The 23,206-nt window shown below is 41.7% G+C and overlaps 1 protein-coding gene across 1 annotated transcript in view; it reads right to left on the minus strand.

The window, feature by feature from the left end:
- The window catches only part of LOC113505713 (serine/threonine-protein kinase 10-like), a 42,617-nt gene extending 19,618 nt beyond the window's left edge, over nt 1-22,999 (minus strand). Inside the window, exons 1-21 of the mRNA XM_026888521.1 lie at nt 22,994-22,999; nt 22,508-22,633; nt 21,336-21,509; nt 20,739-20,937; nt 15,260-15,390; nt 14,414-14,593; nt 13,740-13,883; nt 11,291-11,369; nt 10,678-10,874; nt 10,057-10,284; nt 9,223-9,687; nt 8,238-8,396; nt 6,872-7,010; nt 6,320-6,432; nt 5,651-5,772; nt 4,972-5,118; nt 3,039-3,131; nt 2,341-2,443; nt 1,547-1,704; nt 883-1,090; nt 390-593 (exon numbers count right to left, since the gene is read on the minus strand). Of these exons, the coding sequence (XP_026744322.1) occupies nt 390-593; nt 883-1,090; nt 1,547-1,704; nt 2,341-2,443; nt 3,039-3,131; nt 4,972-5,118; nt 5,651-5,772; nt 6,320-6,432; nt 6,872-7,010; nt 8,238-8,396; nt 9,223-9,687; nt 10,057-10,284; nt 10,678-10,874; nt 11,291-11,369; nt 13,740-13,883; nt 14,414-14,593; nt 15,260-15,390; nt 20,739-20,937; nt 21,336-21,509; nt 22,508-22,633; nt 22,994-22,999 (3,375 nt within the window). The remainder of the gene's footprint in view (nt 1-389; nt 594-882; nt 1,091-1,546; nt 1,705-2,340; nt 2,444-3,038; nt 3,132-4,971; nt 5,119-5,650; nt 5,773-6,319; nt 6,433-6,871; nt 7,011-8,237; nt 8,397-9,222; nt 9,688-10,056; nt 10,285-10,677; nt 10,875-11,290; nt 11,370-13,739; nt 13,884-14,413; nt 14,594-15,259; nt 15,391-20,738; nt 20,938-21,335; nt 21,510-22,507; nt 22,634-22,993) is intronic.
- Between the last annotated feature and the right edge of the window lie 207 nt (nt 23,000-23,206).

Below are 23,206 nucleotides of genomic sequence, written 5' to 3' on the forward strand. Positions count from 1 at the left end.
ACTGTCAAATATAGCGGGTATCATTTTCCAATTCGGACGAGTGCCACAATTTATACAATTTATAAGTGTCGGTTATCAAAAGTTTCGGATATTGATAATAAAGTCTCGGATATCGATCTCCAAGTTTCGGATATTATCTTTCTTTATACGTATGTCTTTAATTTTCGGATATCAAGCTCAAGGATTCCGATATAATCGCCATTTAGCGGATATCAAACTCAGTTTTGGATATTAATCTCAAGGATTCGGATACCATCACCAAGTTTCGGATATCATCACCAAGTTTCGGATATCATCACCAAGTTTCGGATATCAATCTCAAAGTTTCGGATATCACCAAAAACCTTTAGGTTATTCAGTAAAACACATTACACCAGCTCCAGGCCCACCTGATGCCGCTGCTGCAGATACTGCCTGTCGGCGAGCGCCTGGCGGTCGCGGTGCGCGTCGTGTATCCGGCGCAGCACGGCGTCGCCCGCCTCGGCCAGCGCCGCCACGAAGGCGCGCTCGCGCTCCGCGTGCTCGGCGTCCAGGCGCGCGCGACGCACGCGGTACGCGTCCTTGCGACGGTCCTTAGCCACTAGTTCCACCTCCTGTGGGACACGATAATGTTCATATTCATATATTTATTTCCATTCCATAATGTTATTAAAGGCACAGATCTTGAGTGCTCGGCAGAAGAGCGGGGTTCGCTTTGCGTATCGTAAAATAAAACGCCAATCAATTGTGCGTACTCGATGTTCACTCGAATTTCAAGCAATAACGAGTGAACGTCACTCGTGTTGAAATTCGTTCTCTGCTGTAGTCGCACGCACCTCAAGACGACGAGTACGTTTTATCACTCTTCCGCCCAGCTGGGAGCATTGGCGTGCGAGTGCGTACCTGCTTGAGCAGCCTGAGCTCCTGCTTGAGCGTGTCGCGGAAGTGGCGCAGGTCGCGCTCGTGGTCGGCGCGCAGTCGCTTGGCGGCGTGTCGCAGCTCGGCCTCCAGCTGCTGCTCGGCGCGCTCGGCGGCGCCGCGCTGCGCCCGCGCCAGCGCCTCCAGGTCCGACTCGTGCGCGCGCTCCAGCGACACCAGCTCGGCCTCGAACCTGCAGCAATACGTGACAGGTTATTACATGATGTAACGGTTTACCCACGCGTATTTAATCATTAATGATTAAATCACGGGTGAGCGAGTCAGAATCAGGTCATGGTCATGGTCATATTAAGGACTCCGGTTAGGTCCAAAACTAGTCGGGTAACCCCGATAAATAGGCTAACGACACACGGCTAACATATAAAAAACCAGATAGGAAATGTCGACTCCAGTGTTCTCAAAAAAAAACATGTAAAAGTGATGATATATCCTACTTCCAGAATAAATGATTTTGTTTCATAAGTCATATTGATAAATACGCATGCGTTAACAGTTGCAGCATTTAATGATGAATCATTTAAATGATTTAATTTAATCAGTTTATTCAATATAAAAATTTACTTGCACAGCTAGTATTATATAAAACCATCTACTCAAGTGACCATCTCTCACAGACGGTCGTACGTACCTCTTGTCCTGCTGCTCCCTGAGCTGCAGCTCCTTGGCGTTGAGGTCCTGGAACTGCTTCTGCTCCTGCTTCTGCAGCATCTTGATCTCGCGCAGCTCCTGCTTGCGGAGCGCGTGGTCGTCCCACGTGCGGCCGCTCTCTTCGTCGCCCCATATCACCTGGTGGACAAGGACCAAAGTTTATATAAAAATATCAAGAAATTGGAACGTTCTATTTAACTCCGACGATAAATTAGGGATATTGTAAGTTTGACGTGTCAGTCCGTCTGTAGTATCACAGTTCACGAACGAATCGAGTGTGATTTCAATTTCAATTGAAACAGTGAAATTGGTTTCTGACCTCGGCAGCTTAGTTGGTAAAGGTACTGGCACGTATATCCAGAAGCCACAGGTGTGAATCCTGGTTCTTTTTAGCAGATTCAACCGTCGGTCCCGTCTTTTATTCATACCTCTCGTTACAGTTAATCAGAAGATAAAAAACTAAGAGGAATCGTGTTGCCCAGGTAACTGGGTTAAGGAGGTCAGATAGGCATTCGCTCCTTGTAAAACACTGGTACTTAGCGAATCCTGTTAGACTGGAAGCCGACCCCAACATAGTTGGGGAAAGGCTAGGAGGATGATGAGGAATGACTCTCAGATTCGCCGCACTTTCTGCTTATAAAAAACTATTTTTGAGACGATTAAAAACAGAAAACTTACAAAATGATAGACAATCATACAAGTCACGTTAACATTATAATTGCGATACTATATAATTTATATGTGTATATGTATGTGATATAACACGACACACACCTTGGACGTGGTAGTTGTGACTATAACGCCGTCGATCTCGAACTTTCTCGTACGTTTTCGAGTCTTCTTCTTGAGGTTAGCCATGTGGATGTCTTCTTTTGACCTGGAGGATGAATATTTATGTTAGATATAGATAGATAGATAGTATCTTTATTGCATACCACATAGGTACAGGATTGGATAAAAATAAATAGTTACATGGTGCCACAATGGGCAGTCTTATCGCTAAATATAGTAACATTAAGAACATGCATTTTTTTTTTAATTGAGCTACACACCATGACTGCCAATATTGATGACTTCTCCTTTCGCGGGTCTGCTGGCAGAAATTTCTTAAGAAATAAGCAGTACCCTTGTACATCATTTATATTTATATGACTTTTAAGACCTCTTGTGTGTGTACATAAATTATTATTAAATAAAAATGCATTCAACGAAAGCTTATGCTCTTGTGACTGTTTTTTTTATTCATCAATCAATTTCCAAACACAAAATTAGGATCAAATTATCTCTTAACAAAAATAAATCGAGTGGATTTCAGATTGAAACCTAGGACCTCATAATTGACAGTTTCGCTTCCATAATATTTATTTACATTATAGAAACAATATGTTCTATGACTCAATATGTTCTTATAAAACAATGATATTATTTTAATCGTTTTTGCGTAACATTATATTATTTGGTGTGTTTGTTACCTTTGTATCCTGTTGACGGGCTGTCCGTCTTGCTGCTTTCTTCTCAACACGACCGGTTCACCGTTATCTAAGTTCTGACTGTCAGTGTTCACTCTGAAACAAGACACATGTCGTTAATTCGGTCGGCTTGTGTAATTTATTGTGTCCACGAAGAACATGAGTATTTTTTTTATGGAGTCCCGCACTTATTCAGAAGTCTGCCGTGTTCTCAACCAATGGCTATGCAACTTTTACTCAGCCATGACATGGTTTAGTGATCTTCTATGGTGTAAGGTTACCCATCCACCGACCGACCGAGCAGATGGCCTACCGCTGTTTCTTAAAGTAGCAGGTGTTTCCTTTTTGTTTTTATAAATGACCCTCGTATTTAAGAAATTTAAAATCTTTGTGACGCAGCGGTATCACCAACTTTCAAATCAAAATCACAAAGACACTCAGCCTCAGGACGAGCAATCTTGTAGCACGGCTTCGTAGAAATTCTTACGCTTTGCGGGTATATAACCTGCGATACGTCGTTTAATGTCACCATGCTAAACCACAAATCGATCTCTGCCTAAGATAAGAATACGTGTGGTCCACGAACACTCCTCTTGAGTCTGAGTGTCTTTGTGCATGACTTGAATGTTTCAAAAACCCCACGCAACACAAACATTAAATCCGTCACTATATGATTTATTTATTATCCTTTATGCATAATGTGCACAATGTGACTTAATACCATAGTCATTCTCTACCAGTCGACCTTAGGGTGATGCAGAGATAAGAACATGGTAGATGCACTGAAAATAATGGGGAATATGCATGATTTTTTTTTTATTTTTTATATGTTTCTACTAGTTATTACATTACCAAACATACAAATATCACGTCCAAAATATAAACTATTATGCAAAAAATTAAATATTAAAATCGCGATCAATTTAAACGCGGCCATTTTGGCGCGCTTGCTCGTGACGTCACCATTACACGAGTTCGATGTCAACAGCAAAGTGATTGGTTTACAAAATTACCAAAAAATAAATAAAGTGAGTGAATATCGACTTAATTACCATGGAAAAGCACAAAAAACCATATTATAAATATTGTGTCGTTCCTATGTGTCCAAATAACATCCACACTGCACCTGACAAAGTGTATTTCCTTATGCCGAAAGGTGAAAATCTAAGGAAAAAGTGGTGCAAGGCGATGAGAAGAGACAATGTATCGTGTTTGAGCTGTTTATACTGTTGTGAAGATCATTTCAATGTAAGTAAGGATATCAAAAAAGTAAAATACATATACAAATCATTCTTACTTTTACCTACCTACTTGTTTTGTTTACAAACCTCTACAAAACATAACCTAGTTTACAAAAAGTTGTAAAGATATTATTAAAAATTCTTATTCGATATTCTAAATTTATCTTTATGTATGTATAAATCTGGATTTGAAGCGAAATACGTGGCCATCATAAACACGTCGATTTTCGGAAGATTATCCGACTGCGCTTTTACGAAACCGGTTTCAGTCATTCTCTAAGTCCTTCTTCACAATTAATTAATATTTTGAACACATAAAACTATTAACTTAAGATAAAAAAACAGCGACACAATACAATAACAATTATTCCTCCAAAAAGAAACCATACAAATAGCTTGTTGACAGCAGACGTCTCGTGTAAAACTGACGTCACGTTTTGTTCCACCAATAGTGTTGCGTTTCGAAAATTTGCGCGGTAATTTCAAAACAGCCACTTTTTGATGATTAAATTTCATTATTAAATTAAAATAAATTCTAAAAATAATTGTATAGTGTGTTTTCAGTAGCAATAAATATTACAAAAAAAAATATTTTGTCCATATTTAAGTCACGTGCATATTCCCCATTGAGAAAGTAAGAAGCAGGAGTGATTCCTTCTTATATATTAGATATAATATAATAGTTAATGAGTAACCTGGCTCCCCCATTGAGCTGTCCCCTGTGCAGGTCGTCGTGCTCGCCGCTGGCCGCGCTGGCGCAGTGCGACGCGGCCAGCGAGTCCGCGTCCGGCGCCGCGCGCGACGACGACGACGCCACGGACCCGCTGTCCGACTGCGAGCGGCTGCGGGGGGCGGTTACGTTAAATGTAGAGTGGGAACCAAAATAACTTGAGTATGACGCGATGCGCTGCGGGACAACGCCCCGCGCCTCACTTCATACCGCTAAAGGGACACAAAAACTTCTGAGCAGGTAAAGGTCAGCGCTTAACATCCGTGCCGGTAACTATAACCACGTTTATGTATAGATGCGAAAGTGGCTGGGAACTTGATAGCTTAGTTGGTAAAGCGATTGGTGCGTTTATAACAGTAATCGTAAGTAGTCTAATCTCATCTGCGGTTATAATTTAATGTACAAACTAATTGACATAAGTCTATTTCAATTAGTTTGTAATAATTAAATTATCTGGCTGGAACTAAAAATCTCACAATCCGAGAGCTATAATGCCTCAGACACATCAAACTCAAAATACGCCTCTTTTTTCATAGCGGTAAAATTTAGTATAAAGCTACAATACGAGAGTTATAATGCCACAGACAGACGGATAGCCACTTCAAACTCATAACACTCCTCTTTTTTTATGGATATAATCTTACCTCTCAAAGCTGTCTGGACTGAGTCGCGTGCTGACGGAGCCGAGCGCGATGTGAGTCGCGGCCGAGTCTCGAACACGCACCTCTTCGTTACCGACCGTCACCACTGACACGTGGGAGGTGTCCTGTAGGGAATAATATTTAGGTTAATATAAATTAGGATTACAAAAAAAGGTGACATGAAGTCAAAATTGAAAACAAAAGGATATTGTGGTTACAAAACTACCTATATACTTAAAACGAATAGGGAAGATAACTGGGTTTAAAAAGAAAAAAAAACTAATTAGTTAGTCCCTTAGTTGAAAATTGAAAAGTGTCATACATGTATTTTTTCCTTTTTCAGAAAAAACTAAAATTGACAAAGATTGACTGATTTAAGATTAGGAGAGGGGGCTTGTGACGTAACGATATGGTAAAATTTATACTCAATCGTGACGTCACTCGTAAGTTTCATTCACTGTAATTTGGTCAATTTATGTTTGCGGGACAAATTAAAAAATACGTATCCATTATTAATCATACATACAAGAAACTACAAGACGGACACTGGAAAAAAAAATGTCATCAACCCTATTATGCATTCAAAATTCTAAAGTGTTTGTTTTTTTATATGCGTTAACTCAGTGTATATTGTGCGTACATAGATAATCATTTAAATAAGAAAATACGCACCAAATTAAGTCCGTTAGTGACGCTGTCGTCGAACACTCCGGAATCGGTGGTGACGGCAGTCGGACTCAGAATTAATACTTCGCTACTGTCCAAGCGACGGCCGCGAGACTTCTCTGCAAATATTTAAATATAACTTTTAGAATATTCAGGTATTATAAATTAGTAGGAATATGTGGTTAAATTTGAATAAACATCTTTGTGTCGGTGGACATTTCCTCTCCGACTACCCTGGGAAGAAATTTCGAAACAAACTCAGGGGTCTCCTTTTCCTCCGTGTAGAGGAAGGCACGTTAAATTGTGGGTCCCGGCTGATGATTATTCATACATCTTTGACAGTCGTTACAGGTAGTCAGAAGCTTGAAAGCGACAACCAGTCTAACCAAGGAGTATCGTGTCGCCCAGGTAACTGGGTTGAGGAGGTCAGATAGGCAGTCGCTCCTTGTGAAACACTGGTACTTAGTTACATCCAGTTAGACTGGAAGCCGACCACAATAGTTGGGTAAAGGCTAGGATGATGATGAAGTGTATAAAACCGAGTAATTATAGTCTCACCGCTATAATGCGTGCAGTCCAGTGAGTCGAGCGATGAGGGCGCGAAGCAGTCGTCGTCGGACGAGGAGCCTGCTCCCACTATCACGACCTCGTCGGCTATGGGCGGGGTGGTCGATATCGTCACCGCGTTCGGAGGTAGCTGTGGGTAAGATACCAGTTAGTTAGTTAATAGAAAATAGGGATGAAGACTGGGTTGACGATTAATAACAAAAAATTGGTCGAAATAGATCTCGATGGCTTGCAATTGGGAAAGCCTATGTCCAGCACAGGGCGGGCGGGCGGGCGCCGCGATACCAGACACATGTGTGTTACATACCGTGGCGGCGGTGTTGAGCACGGGCGGGTGCGTGGTGGTGACGGTGACGAGGCCGGCGGGCGGGCGGGCGGGCGCCGCGATACCAGACACATGTGTGTTACATACCGTGGCGGCGGTGTTGAGCACGGGCGGGTGCGTGGTGGTGACGGTGACGAGGCCGGCGGGCGGGCGGGCGGGCGCCGCGATACCAGACACATGTGTGTTACATACCGTGGCGGCGGTGTTGAGCACGGGCGGGTGCGTGGTGGTGACGGTGACGAGGCCGGCGGGCGGGCGGGCGGGCGCCGCGATACCAGACACATGTGTGTTACATACCGTGGCGGCGGTGTTGAGCACGGGCGGGTGCGTGGTGGTGACGGTGACGAGGCCGGCGGGCGGGCGGGCGGGCGCCGCGATACCAGACACATGTGTGTTACATACCGTGGCGGCGGTGTTGAGCACGGGCGGGTGCGTGGTGGTGACGGTGACGAGGCCGGCGGGCGGGCGGGCGGGCGCCGCGATACCAGACACATGTGTGTTACATACCGTGGCGGCGGTGTTGAGCACGGGCGGGTGCGTGGTGGTGACGGTGACGAGGCCGGCGGGCGGGCGGGCGGGCGCCGCGATACCAGACACATGTGTGTTACATACCGTGGCGGCGGTGTTGAGCACGGGCGGGTGCGTGGTGGTGACGGTGACGAGGCCGGCGGGCGGGCGGGCGGGCGCCGCGATACCAGACACATGTGTGTTACATACCGTGGCGGCGGTGTTGAGCACGGGCGGGTGCGTGGTGGTGACGGTGACGAGGCCGGCGGGCGGGCGGGCGGGCGCCGCGATACCAGACACATGTGTGTTACATACCGTGGCGGCGGTGTTGAGCACGGGCGGGTGCGTGGTGGTGACGGTGACGAGGCCGGCGGGCGGGCGGGCGGGCGCCGCGATACCAGACACATGTGTGTTACATACCGTGGCGGCGGTGTTGAGCACGGGCGGGTGCGTGGTGGTGACGGTGACGAGGCCGGCGGGCGGGCGGGCGGGCGCCGCGATACCAGACACATGTGTGTTACATACCGTGGCGGCGGTGTTGAGCACGGGCGGGTGCGTGGTGGTGACGGTGACGAGGCCGGCGGGCGCGGCGCGCAGGCTGTTGGGCGCGGGCGGGGGCGAGCGCCGCACCGCCACCACGAGCGGGGGCGCGGGCGCCGCCGCCTTGGGCGAGCGCGGGGGCGGCTGCGGGGGAACACTGCATGAGTACACGAACGGCAAATGCAGGAATGTGGGTGCGTTTTTACAGTCTTATACTCCCTTCCTCTCAACCCAAAGCGGAACCATTCATTTAATGATTTGGGTGGGATTTAGTCAGTAGAAGTTTGACAATCTAGGTCAACCCAAAGCGGGAGGATACATTGAATGATTTCAAGTCCGATATAAAAATAAGCGATTAAATCGCTTTACATCGATATCTTGATAACAACTTGCAATTTGTTAAAAAAAATATTTTACATTCTTCCATCGTTTATAAATGTCACGCATATGTATATCAAAACGGCAAATGATTTTATTGCATTCATTCCAATACTATGCGATATAATATATTACTAAAACATTCAAAAATGTTATGCGTACTTTGGGATCGAACTCGAGAGCTCATACATGACCATGGTCTTTTCACAGCATTACTAAAAGACTGCGAACAGCAAGAAGCAATGTATAGATAGCAAAAACAAAGGGATCTCTTTGATAATAGCCTTCCCATTGTCTACCCAGCTGTGGCCTAATAATCTATATCTATATCTATACTAATATATAAAGCTGAAGAGTTTGTTTGAACGCGCTAATCTCAGGAACTACTGGTCCAAATTGAAAAATTCTTTTTGTGTTGAATAGACCATTCATCGAGGAAGACTTTAGGCTATAAACCATCACGCTGCGACTAATAGGAGCGAAGATACAATGGAAAATGTGAAAAAAACAGGGCAGGTATAAATCATAACTTATATCTTCTACCCACGGGAACGAAGTCGCGGGCAACAGCTAGTGTCGTAATGTAACTCACCGTAACAGGCCTGATCTCAACCGCATTATGCTGCGACCTCCTCTTCTCTCTCTTCTCCTCCAAACCTTCATCAACGGAACTTGATCTCGAGTAATTCTTCTCCAGCCGACTGACTTCTGCGCTAACTCTATTTACTTCTATACCAGTCTTAATAACATCTCTTTTCGTGTCCGTTTTTATCACAGTAACATCTTCGACGGAGTCCGTTCGTGTATTAATATCTTTATTGATTTCTGTTCTGATTATTGTGACGTCTTCGGTTGAGTCTGTTCTTGAATTGATCTCTTTGGACTGTACTATGGATATTTCTTCTGTGGAATTTGTTCGTGATACGTTGTCTTCTTGCTGCGTTCTGTTGACTGTTAGTTTGACGTCCGATTCTTCTTTGTTTGATTCTTCTTTTTGTTTTGTCGCGTCTTTCTCTGTGTGTTTGTCTTCGACTGCTTTTTCTGCGTCTCTGCATACCTATAGGAGATATTTCACGTTAATAATGCATAATCTATTTATGAGAGGCTTGCAGTAAGACAGTTACAAGCTGGTGTTCTTAACTGCTTCTGTACTGGCACCTCAGCGGACTTACTCTTTTTCTTCAGGACGTGCTTGCAAACAACAACCACCGTGAGATCGGAGGTGCGGTTCAGGGTAACGTTACCTCATGCTCCGATCACCTAAAACACCACAGCTGATGGATGTGGACAAAGTCTGAGTTGGATAAGCCTAAGTTTGTTCCATCACCAAAAGAAGAGGTTTATAGGCAGTCGCTCCTTGTAAAACACTGTTGTTTAGGTGAATCCGGTTACATTGGAAGCTGACCCCAACATAGTTGGTACTGACCTGGTCCACGATGAGCCTGCCGGCGGCGGCGGCGGGCGAGGCCTGGTCCGGCGGCAGCGAGGGCGGCGGCGGCGCGGGCGGCTTGCGGCCTGCGCTCGACACCGGCGTCGGGGCCACCGGGGGAGCTGCGGGGGCTGCGGGGGCTGTGGGGGCAGGCGGGGCGGGGGGCGAGGGCTGCGGGCTGCTGGCGGGCGGGAGCGGGGCGGGGCCTTTCTCTTTCTTCGGTGCCTGGGAATACAAAACGTACTTGTAAATAGTTAAAAAAGAAATTCAAGGGCTAACTGCCCTTGCCTACTCGTTGGGGATGGTCCGATATAAGGCAAGTGAATCAGCAATGACGTCAGACTAAGGTCTTCAGTGATAGTGCAGACTCATCTGTAAAGATCTACAAGCCCTAATACCAACGGTGAAATTCAGAGTGCACTGTTGGACACTCGTTCATAACATCACGGATAAAAAGGGGATTACACATTCAAGAACTTAAGCTATAAGCAAGTCTGTTCTCTTGCTTTGCGACGTCATCCGACAATGTCCCTGATATCACAATTCTAGTGCGTATACAATTATGTGAGCTATGTATTTATTTTTTTAAAAGAAATAAAGCAGATGAGGTATACATACGGGCGGCTTCCTGTCAGCAGGCGGCAGGTCGTCGTCGTGCGGGCGCTTGGCGGCGGGCGCGGCGGGCGGGGGCGCGGGGGGTGCGGCGGGGGACAGGGGCGCGGCGGGCGACGGGGGCGCGGCGGGGGACGGGGGCGCGCGCGGGGAAGGGGCGCGCCCCGCGCCAGGCGGCGTGCCCGCTGCCGGCTCTTCCGACACTGGACGGTGACATTAACTTTAGTTGAAGATCTATACTCTATACTTGATTCGTTAATAATAGTATTTTTTATGTCTATGTGACATTAGAGTATAAAGAATATTGTGAGATGTGATTCAGTTTTCTACATATCTTAATAGCATGATTGCAGATCAACCAACAACAATGTTTGGGTGTATTGACTGTATGTTTAACATTCTGTTAAGTACAAAAAGAAGTTAAAGTTCTTTCAAGACAAGTTTTTACGTAAGGCTATATTCAGTCATTACTATAAATTCCTTTATAAGATTTTACTCTGAATTTCCTTTAAAAATTAAATAGATGATATGAAATATGACATGTATCCGAACGATCACGCATACAAGACAAACTAACAACCCCACTTTACATCAACTCTAACATGAATCAACGACTCACTCTTGACATCGGGCGTGTCGCCGGACCTCACCGACGTCGAGTCATCTTCCTCCATAGGCATATGAGAACTGCGCGGCTCCTGTTTAAACAAAAACATAATTATATTACTAAAACAGAATTAATAATAAGAAGTATGTAAAGGCCTTTGCCTTGCCAAGGGTTTTGAAGACGTGGTCGGGGTGATTCGTTTCTTCGTGAGTTTAGTTGTTGAAACAACTCGCAGATACGAGTCTTGAAAAATCTAACATTTTTGTAGATACATACCTACTGTTTTTTTTATACTTTAATTTATAAAAAACGGTGAACATTAATTTAATGAGTAGGTAAAAAAAGATAAAGATTACAAAAGAAAACTTTCAACATATTTTTTCTACGTTGCCTTGGACGGCAACATTGATAAGTTAGTAAATCCTCTATACCAAATGCATCATAAATAATAAAACATACACAATCTACAACATAAAAAAAACAACGTTACATGACCTAAAAACAAAAATAAATTCATATAAATTATAAAAATAGTAATAAAAACACATAAATACATAAAAATATCATATTATATGTTAGTATTGAATATACCTTCGACGCAGGCGGACGCTCGCGCGGCTGGGCGTCCGATTCGAGTGCAATGTAAACCATACACACAAATAAATTAACGTATTGTTACAATAAACATATATTAAACATTAGTATGTCATACAGTTATGTATGACATACTAATGTTAGCTGACCCAGCAAAATTAGTTTTGCAATATATAATATTATTTCTAAGGAATATATAAAAAGTAATAAAAAGTTATCCCAGGAGTCTGAAAAATGTTTTCCGATACTCGGATTACCCAATATGCACATAAAATTTCGTGAGAATCGGTCGAGCCGTTTCGGAGGAGTGCAATTTCGTACACCGTGACACGAGAATTTTAAATAGATTTTAGCAATTAACATAATACTGAAATGGTATTAGTGCTGCAAAACAGTTATATATATATTTTTTGTTAGCATACATAGATAAAGTCGATATTAAAATGTAGAAACTATTTGTTATATAATTCAATTATTAAAATAGGCAATTAGGCGTCCGCGCAACACTTGCTTTATAAATCTGTTTTCTGTCTAAAAGTATGCGACCATGCCCACTAGCCCGTGCTGTTTCCGACCAGCATCGTCGCCTTTTTAATATAGAGAATATTTTTTGCCTGACACGTTCATAGCACGGTCATGGTATGGAACGGTGTAGTGGGCAGTCGCCTTTAAATATCATAATAATTAAAATCCTATTTTCAAGCGACATCAAAAAAGAGACATTTTCAATTCATCTGAACTTCTGTTACCACATAACTTCGGACTGGATGAACCGATTTTGTTTATTCCTTTTTTATTTACGGGAAGGAGCTTCCATTTAGTCCCATAAGCCTTCATCCAGTTTGGCTCAGATGTTTTTATTTGAAATTGGTTGTATGTTTTTGTTGTTAAAGCAATATTATTCGGAGTTGATTTCACATACAAAATTATAAATGCATAATAAATATTCATCAAAAATATATACTAACCAATTCTCTGGTACTGTTCCTTGTTTTTCTTGCCTCTCCTCGATTTCGACTATAGTTTGAAAAGGTTCGATCGAAAAGAGGCAAGCATGTTAGTAAGCGTGCAATAAAAGCATACACACAGTGTTAATATAATATTATACTCCATTTGTTAAGTTACTTAAAATCTTGGTGTGACTCTTAAACTAATGAATAGATTAAATTGATCTTAAAGCCCACGTTTTTAAATATATATTAAAATTTTATCAAAATCGGTACAGATGTTTTTATAGTCGTAAATTGTATTGTAATAGGGTTTGAAGCCACCCTGAAAATGTCAGCCTGCTAGCTTATCGGGAAGTGCCTCAAAATTGAGTTGCAATAATCCAAACGGAACGACAAACAAACAATATAATAAAAGTGAGTGTATAAAAAACGTGGGAATATCTTATATTCGGCGCTACAAGCCGATGACTGGCGAGAAGTATACACGGTGTTTTTTTAGTCGTCTTACAAAAGGAATCCAGTTCATGTATCCGACGTAAAATACCCCTAGGCTACTCTTAAAAATGATAAAAACGCCGCCCGCGCCCCTCACCATTGTTACAAGGCTCGGACAGCGCTCGCAACAGAGCTATGTTTCTAAAAAACTACAAATTGCATCATAATATTGAATAAAAATTGCATTTTAAATTTATTCAAATTTCATAAATACCTATTTTTTTATCATGAATGTGTTCTAGTCATTGGATACACGAACTGCTTTTGTAAGACGACAAAAAAATCACGGTGTATAGCCGAGGATCGTTTAACGAGGTGCTCTTTCGTATCAAAGGCCAAGAGAAGATTTGGTTCGCTGAGCCAACGGTGTTAGTACTTTTATATAATATTAGTACAAGTTGTAGAATATTCCATGCACATACCTCGCTATCATCATCCACGACCTCCTCCTCGACGACCTCGGCCCTGTACTCCAGCAGCAGGTCTCGCAACGGCTTCGAGTCGAGGTTACCGCTCACGAACTCGTGTTTCAGGAGTTCCACCGCCGTCGGCCTTTTCTCAGGGTCCTGGGAGCGAAGATATGATGGTTAATATTTGGCGCAATGGAACTTTGGGAGTTAATAAAGATTACCATTACGTATTTGTGCGTCTTTAAAGTCTTTTCAGGCAAATCGTGTTTTTAGTAGTATTATAGTTTCGTTAATGCCCGCTATAGACCAAAGGCGCGGTGGAATATCTTTCTGACTAATAAATAAAATGCTACAATCACAGAAAATAACTTACTGTTTTATTCAATAGTAGTAAAACAAATTTTAGGGTAGAAGGCGCGACGATACAAAACAACAATTTATCTCTGACTAGTTTAAGACGACTTTTGCGCAAAGTATTTATATACGGCCTTCTACAAAATAATTTTACAAAAACATAAGCTTTAAAAGGTAAAAGTAGTTACTTATAAACCATATAGTAAAGAAGGCACCCGTTCTTGGGCGAATAGTAATTGCCTGTATACGTATGTGCGGTGTTTTATTGAATAAAGATATCCTACAAACAACAATCTTTATCAATTTCGCCCAAAACAATAAAAAAGGCTCACCTTGACGAGCGCCCTGGCTATGAAGTCGTTGAAGGCCTTCCCCCAGCGGGAGGGCTGGTCGAGGGCGGGCGGCTCGCTCTTCTGTATCTTGAGCAGTACCCTCATGGGCGTCATCTCGTGGTTGGGCGGCTCCATCTGCGCGAACTCTATCAACGTGATGCCTAGAGACCAGATGTCCACCTGGAGGAACAAAAACAATAAAATAAAATAATAGTATAATAATTATGATAATATCCTCCGTGGACAGAGGAATTTAGAGGGTTGGGTATGACTGTGCGAATCAGAGATCAGTCGACCGATAGTCCAGTACTATTATAAAATATTCTACGAGTTAATTCACATCATGGATGGGCGTGGATTAAATAAAATTTACCACGGGGAGGAAGTAAGAGTAGACAGAATAAACTCTACCACGGAGGAGGGGGCGGATTTAATAAAAATTCCTCACTTTGGAGTAGAGTAAATAAACTCCTCCACGGGGGGAATGGGTTGCAGTAAATAAACCCCACTACAGGGGAGGGTTAGAAGACAGTGAATAAACTCCACCACGGTGCGGGAGAGATTTTCGTAAATAAAATCCACCACTGTAGGTGGAGATTGGAGTAAATAAACTCCACCAGAGGGGAGGCGTTGGACTATATACTCCACCACTAGGGGAGTATTGGAATAGAGTAAATAAACTCCACCAGAGGGGGAGGCGTTGCAGTAAATAAACTCCACCATGGGGAAGGGTTTGGACTACATAAAATCCACCACAGGGCGAGGCGTTGCAGTAAATAAAATCCACCACTGGGAGGGCGGACTGCACAAAATCCACCACACCACCCTCACAAACAACACACATACCTTGAAATCATAAGGATGATCGCGGAACGTTTCACACAGCACGACCTCCGGCGCCATCCAGTACGGGGTCCCGATGAACGTGTCGTGTTTCTGCAGCGTCGACTTGTTCTTGGCCGACACGCCGAAGTCCGCTGAACAAATGATGTGAGGGTTGGTAAAGGTGATTGAATTGTTATAGTCTAATGACGTAGGTGTGACAATGCTTATGGTGTATGGAGATGATGATTTTTAAAGAATCCGTTTATAATAAATGATCTTATGATTATAAACTGAAAAGCATGTTGAATGTAACGTAATAGATTTAAAAATCATAAAATTCAATCAATTTGCAGAAACACATTTAAAAATACTTGACGAATATTTAAAAAACACTACAAAACTTCACAACACTTTACTCAATACCAAAAAAAACTGCTGTTATCTTGCTCTGACCTACCCAATAAACATAAAATTTCATGAGAATCGGTCAAGCCGTTTCGAAGGAGTGTTTGTACACTAGACAATTATAATTTCAAATACTAAAATGAGTTACAATACAAACCATAACCACCCATCTCGAAAATAAAGATGTTTAATTTTCAACACCAATTTTTAAATATATATAAATACATAACATACACAAACGGTAAAGAAAGACACCTTTGGCTTGCAGTGGGACACCAAAAGCTAATAATAATGACGTTTAAATTCAGAAAGCGGTACTTCTGGACACGGCACGTTCCTCTCTCTGGAGCCTTGACCACAGCTGGTTGGGCCCTTTTCACGATGCCAGTCGGACACTATTTTTTATATTTTTAAATATATGTTGTTTTTTTTATGTATTTGTATGTATGTATATTTAAAAATGTAATCAATATGTTTATGTTTAAATAAAGGAAATAACTTTTATATTATAGTTTAGTTTAAAGCAAACACGTTTTGATAAACCTCGTTTTTTAACTATTTTTAAATCCCTATTACACAAGTACCCATCACTTTACAACGACTAACAGTGAGACAATTAATATAATGTTGACAGAAACGCTCTCACAGAACACAAACATTCGCATATTATTATTATTACATACACAATATTATGTAAGTTGATACGGTAAACATAAATATGGCTACATGCTTGTACAAATGATGGCATGGTAATGATGAGGATAATTAAAATCGTTTAGAAACTTTTGAAAACATATTTATATTTAAATATATTGGAATTATAGAAAAAATAAACGGTTTCCAAACGTATATTCATCAGTATCTCCCGACTAGTTTCGGACCGAAAACTAGGTTGTTTGTAACTTGAATACTTATGCAAATAAAGCGACACAAGGATTAAATTACTGAATCTCGCAGTTGTTCATTAAAACAAACAATCCTCTTTTTTGTCGCGTATATACTTAATATTGAATTTTGCTTTTATATTTGCCTTATCTATTTGCTAGTACACCTACTTCTTGTAACTCTGCACCACCACTTGATTGACTGGTAGAGAATGCCTCTGACATTAAGACCGCCATTGTACATATTTGTATAAAAAAAATTTAATAAATAAATAAATAAACTCTATTAATATTAATTGTTCTAGCTACATAGAATATTACACCTGCGGTTGGTGAGTGATGGGTAGGTCACTGAGATGACGCAAGCTCAGGGGAGCTCTTGAGGACTGATGCCTGTAAGACGAGCGGGATTGTCCGAAAGTGTCACACTACTTAAACCCACCCAGGGTTTAAGTCAGTAGAAATCTGATACTCCCTAAAGCCCATCCAAGTTGAAGGAGTCATATAATGATTTACGATAAACGGTACCGGTAATGAAGTTTAAATGTTACCACTACCATGCCATCAACTGTACTTTCAACGTGAGAAGCTTATTTAAATATAATAAAGCAAATATTTACAAGTTACGTGGTAATTAAACTTACGTAAAAATACATACTATTTACAATGTAATATACTCCCAGACATTTATTTATGTGAAATCGCGTATTTTAGTAAATAATTATATATTATATAAGGTAGACTTGAATGTGTATGAAAGCCCTGCGACACAATTTTTAAAATCATCACTGCCAGAATCGTTTAAAAACCAATAAAAGTAATCCGTCTGATGGGCAAAAACAATGAATAATTGTCAGAAAGACATATTAACGCAGCTGAAACAACAATTACCACGCTTTCGTCTAGCAAACTCACTTAGCCAAAAAACCCCTAAATCCAAAATTTTCAAATCTGGGAGTATATTAAACATATTCTACCAACATATATAACAACATATATATACATACAAGATACACATATAACATACCGCTCCCGTTCCGCCGTTGTTAGTGACGAACGCGGCCAATCATACACAGAGATTTGAAGGCACAACATAGCTTCAGGTCTCTATGTATGACTGGGAGAGATCGTCTGTTGTCGAAGCGTTGCCATGGTTACTGCTTGGTTATCATTACAGTTAGTTTGAGATTTAAGATTATGTCTATATTCTAAATTGATTGAAAGATGAACTATCGCAGTGTGTCTTTTTATACAAACACTAGCTGTTGCCCCCGACATTGTTCGCGTGGTTAGAAGATATAAGTTAGGAATTTTTGAACGGAAGCCCATGAAGATGAATTTTTATAGCCGTTTTTGCCACATTTGCCATTGTATCTTCGCTTCTATTAGTTGCAGCGTGATTTTATATAGCCTAAAACATTCCTCAAGGAATGGTCTATTGAACACAAAAATATTTTTTAAATTTGAACCAGTAGTTCCTTAGTTTAGCGCGTTCAAACAAACAAACAAACTCTTAAAGCATTATATATTAGTAAGTGGGTGATTCTCCGGAAAAAAGAAAAACAAGTTGCAAACGTCATTATCCTCACCACACTTTTGATACTGCAGATTGATGTATTCTATATTATTTTTATCCAAGTTCGCAAAGTACTCAGGCTATTAAAAGATGACTTAAAAATTTTAAAAATTTTGTACTACAGTTACTTAGACCAGTTGGTGAGGATAATGACGACGTTAACTTGTGTTATTAATTTTTTCTGGAGAATCACCCAAGTATAGAAGTATAGATATAGATTTTTCGCTTTCCTATCTAAGTAGATTTTGATTTTGCATTAATAAACCATTACTTATTTATTATACAATTACTTGCTTTATTTTTATATCTACAAGTATGAAGTCGCGGGCAACAGCTAGTCATATAAACTTATCATCTGTTAGGTAGTTAAACCGTTGCTATGGGTTACCATTGGTGTGTAAATTGTAAATATAGTTTTTAATAAACATAATAATAAACCTTATTATACATGCCTACGTTACAAAGCAATTCTATACTAAGAATATTAGTAAAAAAAAAGGTTTTCCAATATAAGAAAATTGACAAATATATAATAGGGATGACGACAATTTTTTTTGCAGTGTCCGTCTTGTAGTTTTTTGTATAAAAATGGATACGTATTTTTTAATTTGTCCCGCAAACATAAATTGACCAAATTACAGTGAATTAAACTTACGCGTGACGTCACGATTGAGTATAAATTTTACTCTATCGTTAGGTCACAAGCCCCCTCTCCTAAACTTTAAAGCAGTTAATCTTTGTCAATTCTAGTTTTTCTGAAAAAGGAAAAAATACGTGTCTCATACTTTTCAATTATCTAACTGAGGGACTGATGAGATTTTTTCTTTTTATACCCAGTCATCATCCCTATTGTTAGTAGGTTATAATATACTAAATAACTATAATCACTAAAAAATACGCAAACATATAAAGTTAGTAAACTTGCAACAACACTTTTCCTATCACCCAGACATGACTTGTGAATTAGAATTTCTATGAAAACCACCTTGACTTGGGGTTTACCACCACGTTTTAAAGTAATATAAGACCCACGAGATCACTAGTGCATGAATCTGCCTAGCTACCGTCCCATTGGACTCGCGTAGGGTAAGTGTAAAACGCCTAAACCTAGCACTTCTTGTAAAAACGAACGAGAAGGAAAACGCATCCGTCTCCTTCTTGGCCAGTTATCTGGTCGATGTAATATAGTCCCTCCCGTCCAGACCTTACAGTAGTCACAGGGCAATGCTATAAGTGAACCTTCACTTCGTGCATGTAAAACCACCACGCCCTGGCATGAATTAATTCGATATCGCGGTTCACTGCTAAACATAGAACTCTCCCAAAACTTACCCCACAAAGGCAGGTCATCCTCTTTTCTTATCCATCGGGCTGCGGAGCTTACTACAGACCTACACTCTTCTAACAGTCCATTCTCATGGCCTGAACTAACTGTTACTGAATCCTAAACCGCGCTACGTCATCTGCGTTTCTGTGTCGGTGTATGGCAATGCGTTGCGATCCTTCATGCACCACGTCCAGCCCTGACTACACATAGAAGTTCATCATACATCGGCCGATGGGGCCTTGACACTACATTTGCCGACGCATTTATGCTTGGGCCACACTAGTGGCTAACGTCAATGCCCATTAACTATTTTTTGATGTACCGCCACTTGAAGCAATATTAAAATGTTAAAAAGCCCTCTTCATCCTCTCCTCTAAAAAACTAATTTTGCTGTGCCCGACAGGGTCCATAATTGTTTCTTTTAATTTTACCTACCAGCTTTGTACACATTATGGAATGCAATAAAGTTATTAATTGATTGATTGATTGAGATCTCGCCTCACTCTAAACGGTAATTTTAACGCCTAAAGTAGTAGCTACGCCAAAGTTTAACGTTCAAAATCGCGATAATTAATGGTATTTCTTGTTAATGTGGCCCTAGCATTAGAGACAATAGTCTTGTTTGAGGCAGTGTTCTTATGGATCCATATCCATATCCGTAATCGAAACTACCGGACATCCGAAATAAAAAAATATCCGTAACCGTAACCATAACCGAAATAAAAGTTACGGATAGCTTCAGATAGGGCGGAGTCATTAGGCGCGGGGGAAAACCAAAAACTTGTCACGACGTGTCATATTTACTATTTTTACTTTATAGTAAAAATGACATGTCAAATTGACATAAAACTGACAAATCCCAACAGCTGACACCTTTCGTTTTACAGTTCCTTAAAAAATTAATATCCCTAACCGAAACTATCGGATAATCCGAAATAATTGAATATCCATCATAAGCGTAACCGAAACCGATATTTTATTTTACCAGTATCCATATCCGTGTCCGTATCCGGATCCGAAAATATACATCCATAACATCCCTGATCGTCGATTCTGCTATTTACAATGGCCGATAAATGAATGGCAATTGGATTTAAATCTGAAATTATTCCTATTCTCCTAAGAATTTTACCAACACAATAATAGGAAGTAAATTGCTTTGACCTTGAGTGTACAGTCCCATACTGAATTTCCAATTATTGTGTCGGGAAAATGCTTAAGATAATACCAAAAGTATCATTTTCATTCATTTATCTATCGGCCATCGTAAATAGCAGAATTGGGGCCCAGGTTTGAGGTAATCCTTACCTAGCTTGACGCCCCCGGTCATGGTCGCCAGCACGTTCCCCGCCTTGAGGTCTCGGTGTATGACGCGGCGCGAGTGCAGGAACTGAAGGCCGCGGCACATCTCGCGACACACGTACGCTATCTGCAGCTCGCTGAGACCCTTCTCGAGCTCCGCCATGACCGAGTCGAGGGCGCCACCGTCGCAGTACTCGAGGAGCATCTGGAGGTTGAGGGTTAGGGGGAATTAGGCTTTATGAAGATGAGAATAAGAGTCTTTGAAGTTATTAGTTTGGATTTTATTAAATATACTGTAGGTTTTGAAGATGGTCTAGTTTACTATTAAAAAGTGAACAGATAAAAAAAATCAATTCCACTATTAAGGAATTTGATTTTTGAGTCGCGAGGGGATTCAAAAACACATGGACACCCGTACGTATGGACTCAGTACAAGCATTCATGGATCACACAAACGCTTGGCAGTCTCTGCAGGTCTGGCGTGGCGACCTCAACCACTCGGCTATACGTTATTACATTCGTATTGCAAGGCGGCATGAGACGGCCTCTCTTCGTCTTTGAGAAGTAACTATAGACCCGATGATATATCAGTGACCAACTCACCCACAACTTATTATCGATGAAGTAAGCTTCGTGCAGCTCGACGACGTTCGGATGCCGGCACTCGGACAGGATGTCGATCTCGACGGTGAAGTCCGCGAGGTCGTCCTCGTTGTCCAGAACGCACATCTTGGCGGCGGCGAGCTGGCCGGTCGTCTTGTGCTGGGCTTTGTATACCTGTGGAAGGGTGGTGATTGTTTAAAGTATACTGCGATGGGAAGGATTTAGGGACGGTGAACTGGGTTTATTTCTTCTAGGTATTGGGCAGAGAAGCAATGCCGGCGTTAGGGGGGGGGGGGGCATGATGGGGCGATGGCCCAGGGCGACACATTTTGGGGGGCGCCAAGATGTGAAGTTGGAGACTCTTGCCTCTCCTGGCGCAAACCCTCAGAACTGTGCTCTACGCTAGAGGTGGAATACTTCCACCGCCAAACGTAACGCTAAAGGAAAGATGAAATTCTTAATATAATTTTACTTGGGATCAGCAAAAACTAACACTTGATATTGCTTCCCTCAAGTGGGCGCCACAATATTTTCGCCCGGGGTGTCAGTGGTCCTTACGCCGGCACTGCAGAGACGTTGTCTCGTTTTGGTGAATATAGTATCGGAGCTAGCAACGTTTGAAAAGTAACAACTTTAGGTTAGACGATTTTTTGCTCTTTCGTTTAGAACCTGAGACAACTGGTTAGGGGTAGCAGTTGCCTAAAATAGTGCCTTTATTATTATCCTAGATGTCCAGGTTATAATCTTGGATTTTAAGAACATTTTAAGTGGCATAATCGTTATTTCTTCGATAGTAGATTTGGCGAGGTGGCCAAATCCACTCAGCTATCTGTGCAAGCAAACTGAAATCGTTTACATATTCTTCGAGTCTTCAATCTTCATTTAAGATCACTTAAGCGATAAAACACCCATTTTATCACCATATAACTATTTATTTTCAGCCAATCTAGTATTTATGCAGTATGCAATAATGTACATTTTATCCATCTATCTATATTCTTCATATAAATAGATATAGATATTATAACCTAAACGGGCGAAGACACTGGCTCCTGTAACACAGGCTTTAAGCCTAGCACAGGCGTAAGGGTTACATTTATACTGAACTGTATTTTTATGTCAATAAAACTTTTTTTTTAATTTTAATTTTAATAATACTGTTGTATACACACCTTCCCAAACGCGCCATCGCCGAGCTCGCCGACCATGTCCCAGTTGTCCGAGGGGTCGCTGTTGTCGCGGATGTTGTTGAACACCTTCTTCTTCCTGGCATCGTTGCCGCTGCCTAGGTGCAGCACCTACAACAAGCAGGGCCGGTCTTAGTGTCCATAATGTGGGCTTTCTACCGTGGTTTCATAGAACCACACAATTCCGCCTTTTAATTCGGGAGTGCTGGGCCCCTAGTCTTAGTGGGCCCAAGGCAATAAAGTGCCTTATGGATAATACGGCACTGACAAGCAAGTAATTTACACATTACTTTCTAAGTTACGAAACAAGAAATAATAAAAAAAGTCGACGGTTAAAGCTCCCGCTCCCCCCCCCCTCCACCCACCCACGAGGAAGTTCAACCATCGAAGTAAACTATACAAGGGGTACTTCAAGCTATTTTCAATCTTATGGCTAGGACAATAGAGTTTTATTTATTTTGTTTTGTGCACGCACATGCCGGCGACAGGTGTCCAGATCGATATTTCAGTGTTACCTTTTTTAAGATTATTAAAGAACGACATGTTGCTAGATTGCGCGTCGCGTGAGCGCGCGCCGGCGGCCTCATCCGTCCTTGCACATCGTGTCACACCCGCCACTCTGCCTCTGCGCATCGCTGTAACAAATTATAATAATACATTAGTAATGACAAACTACAAGTATAG

This window comes from Trichoplusia ni, chromosome 26 (assembly GCF_003590095.1).
Source record: "Trichoplusia ni isolate ovarian cell line Hi5 chromosome 26, tn1, whole genome shotgun sequence".
Classification (NCBI taxonomy): domain Eukaryota; kingdom Metazoa; phylum Arthropoda; class Insecta; order Lepidoptera; family Noctuidae; genus Trichoplusia; species Trichoplusia ni.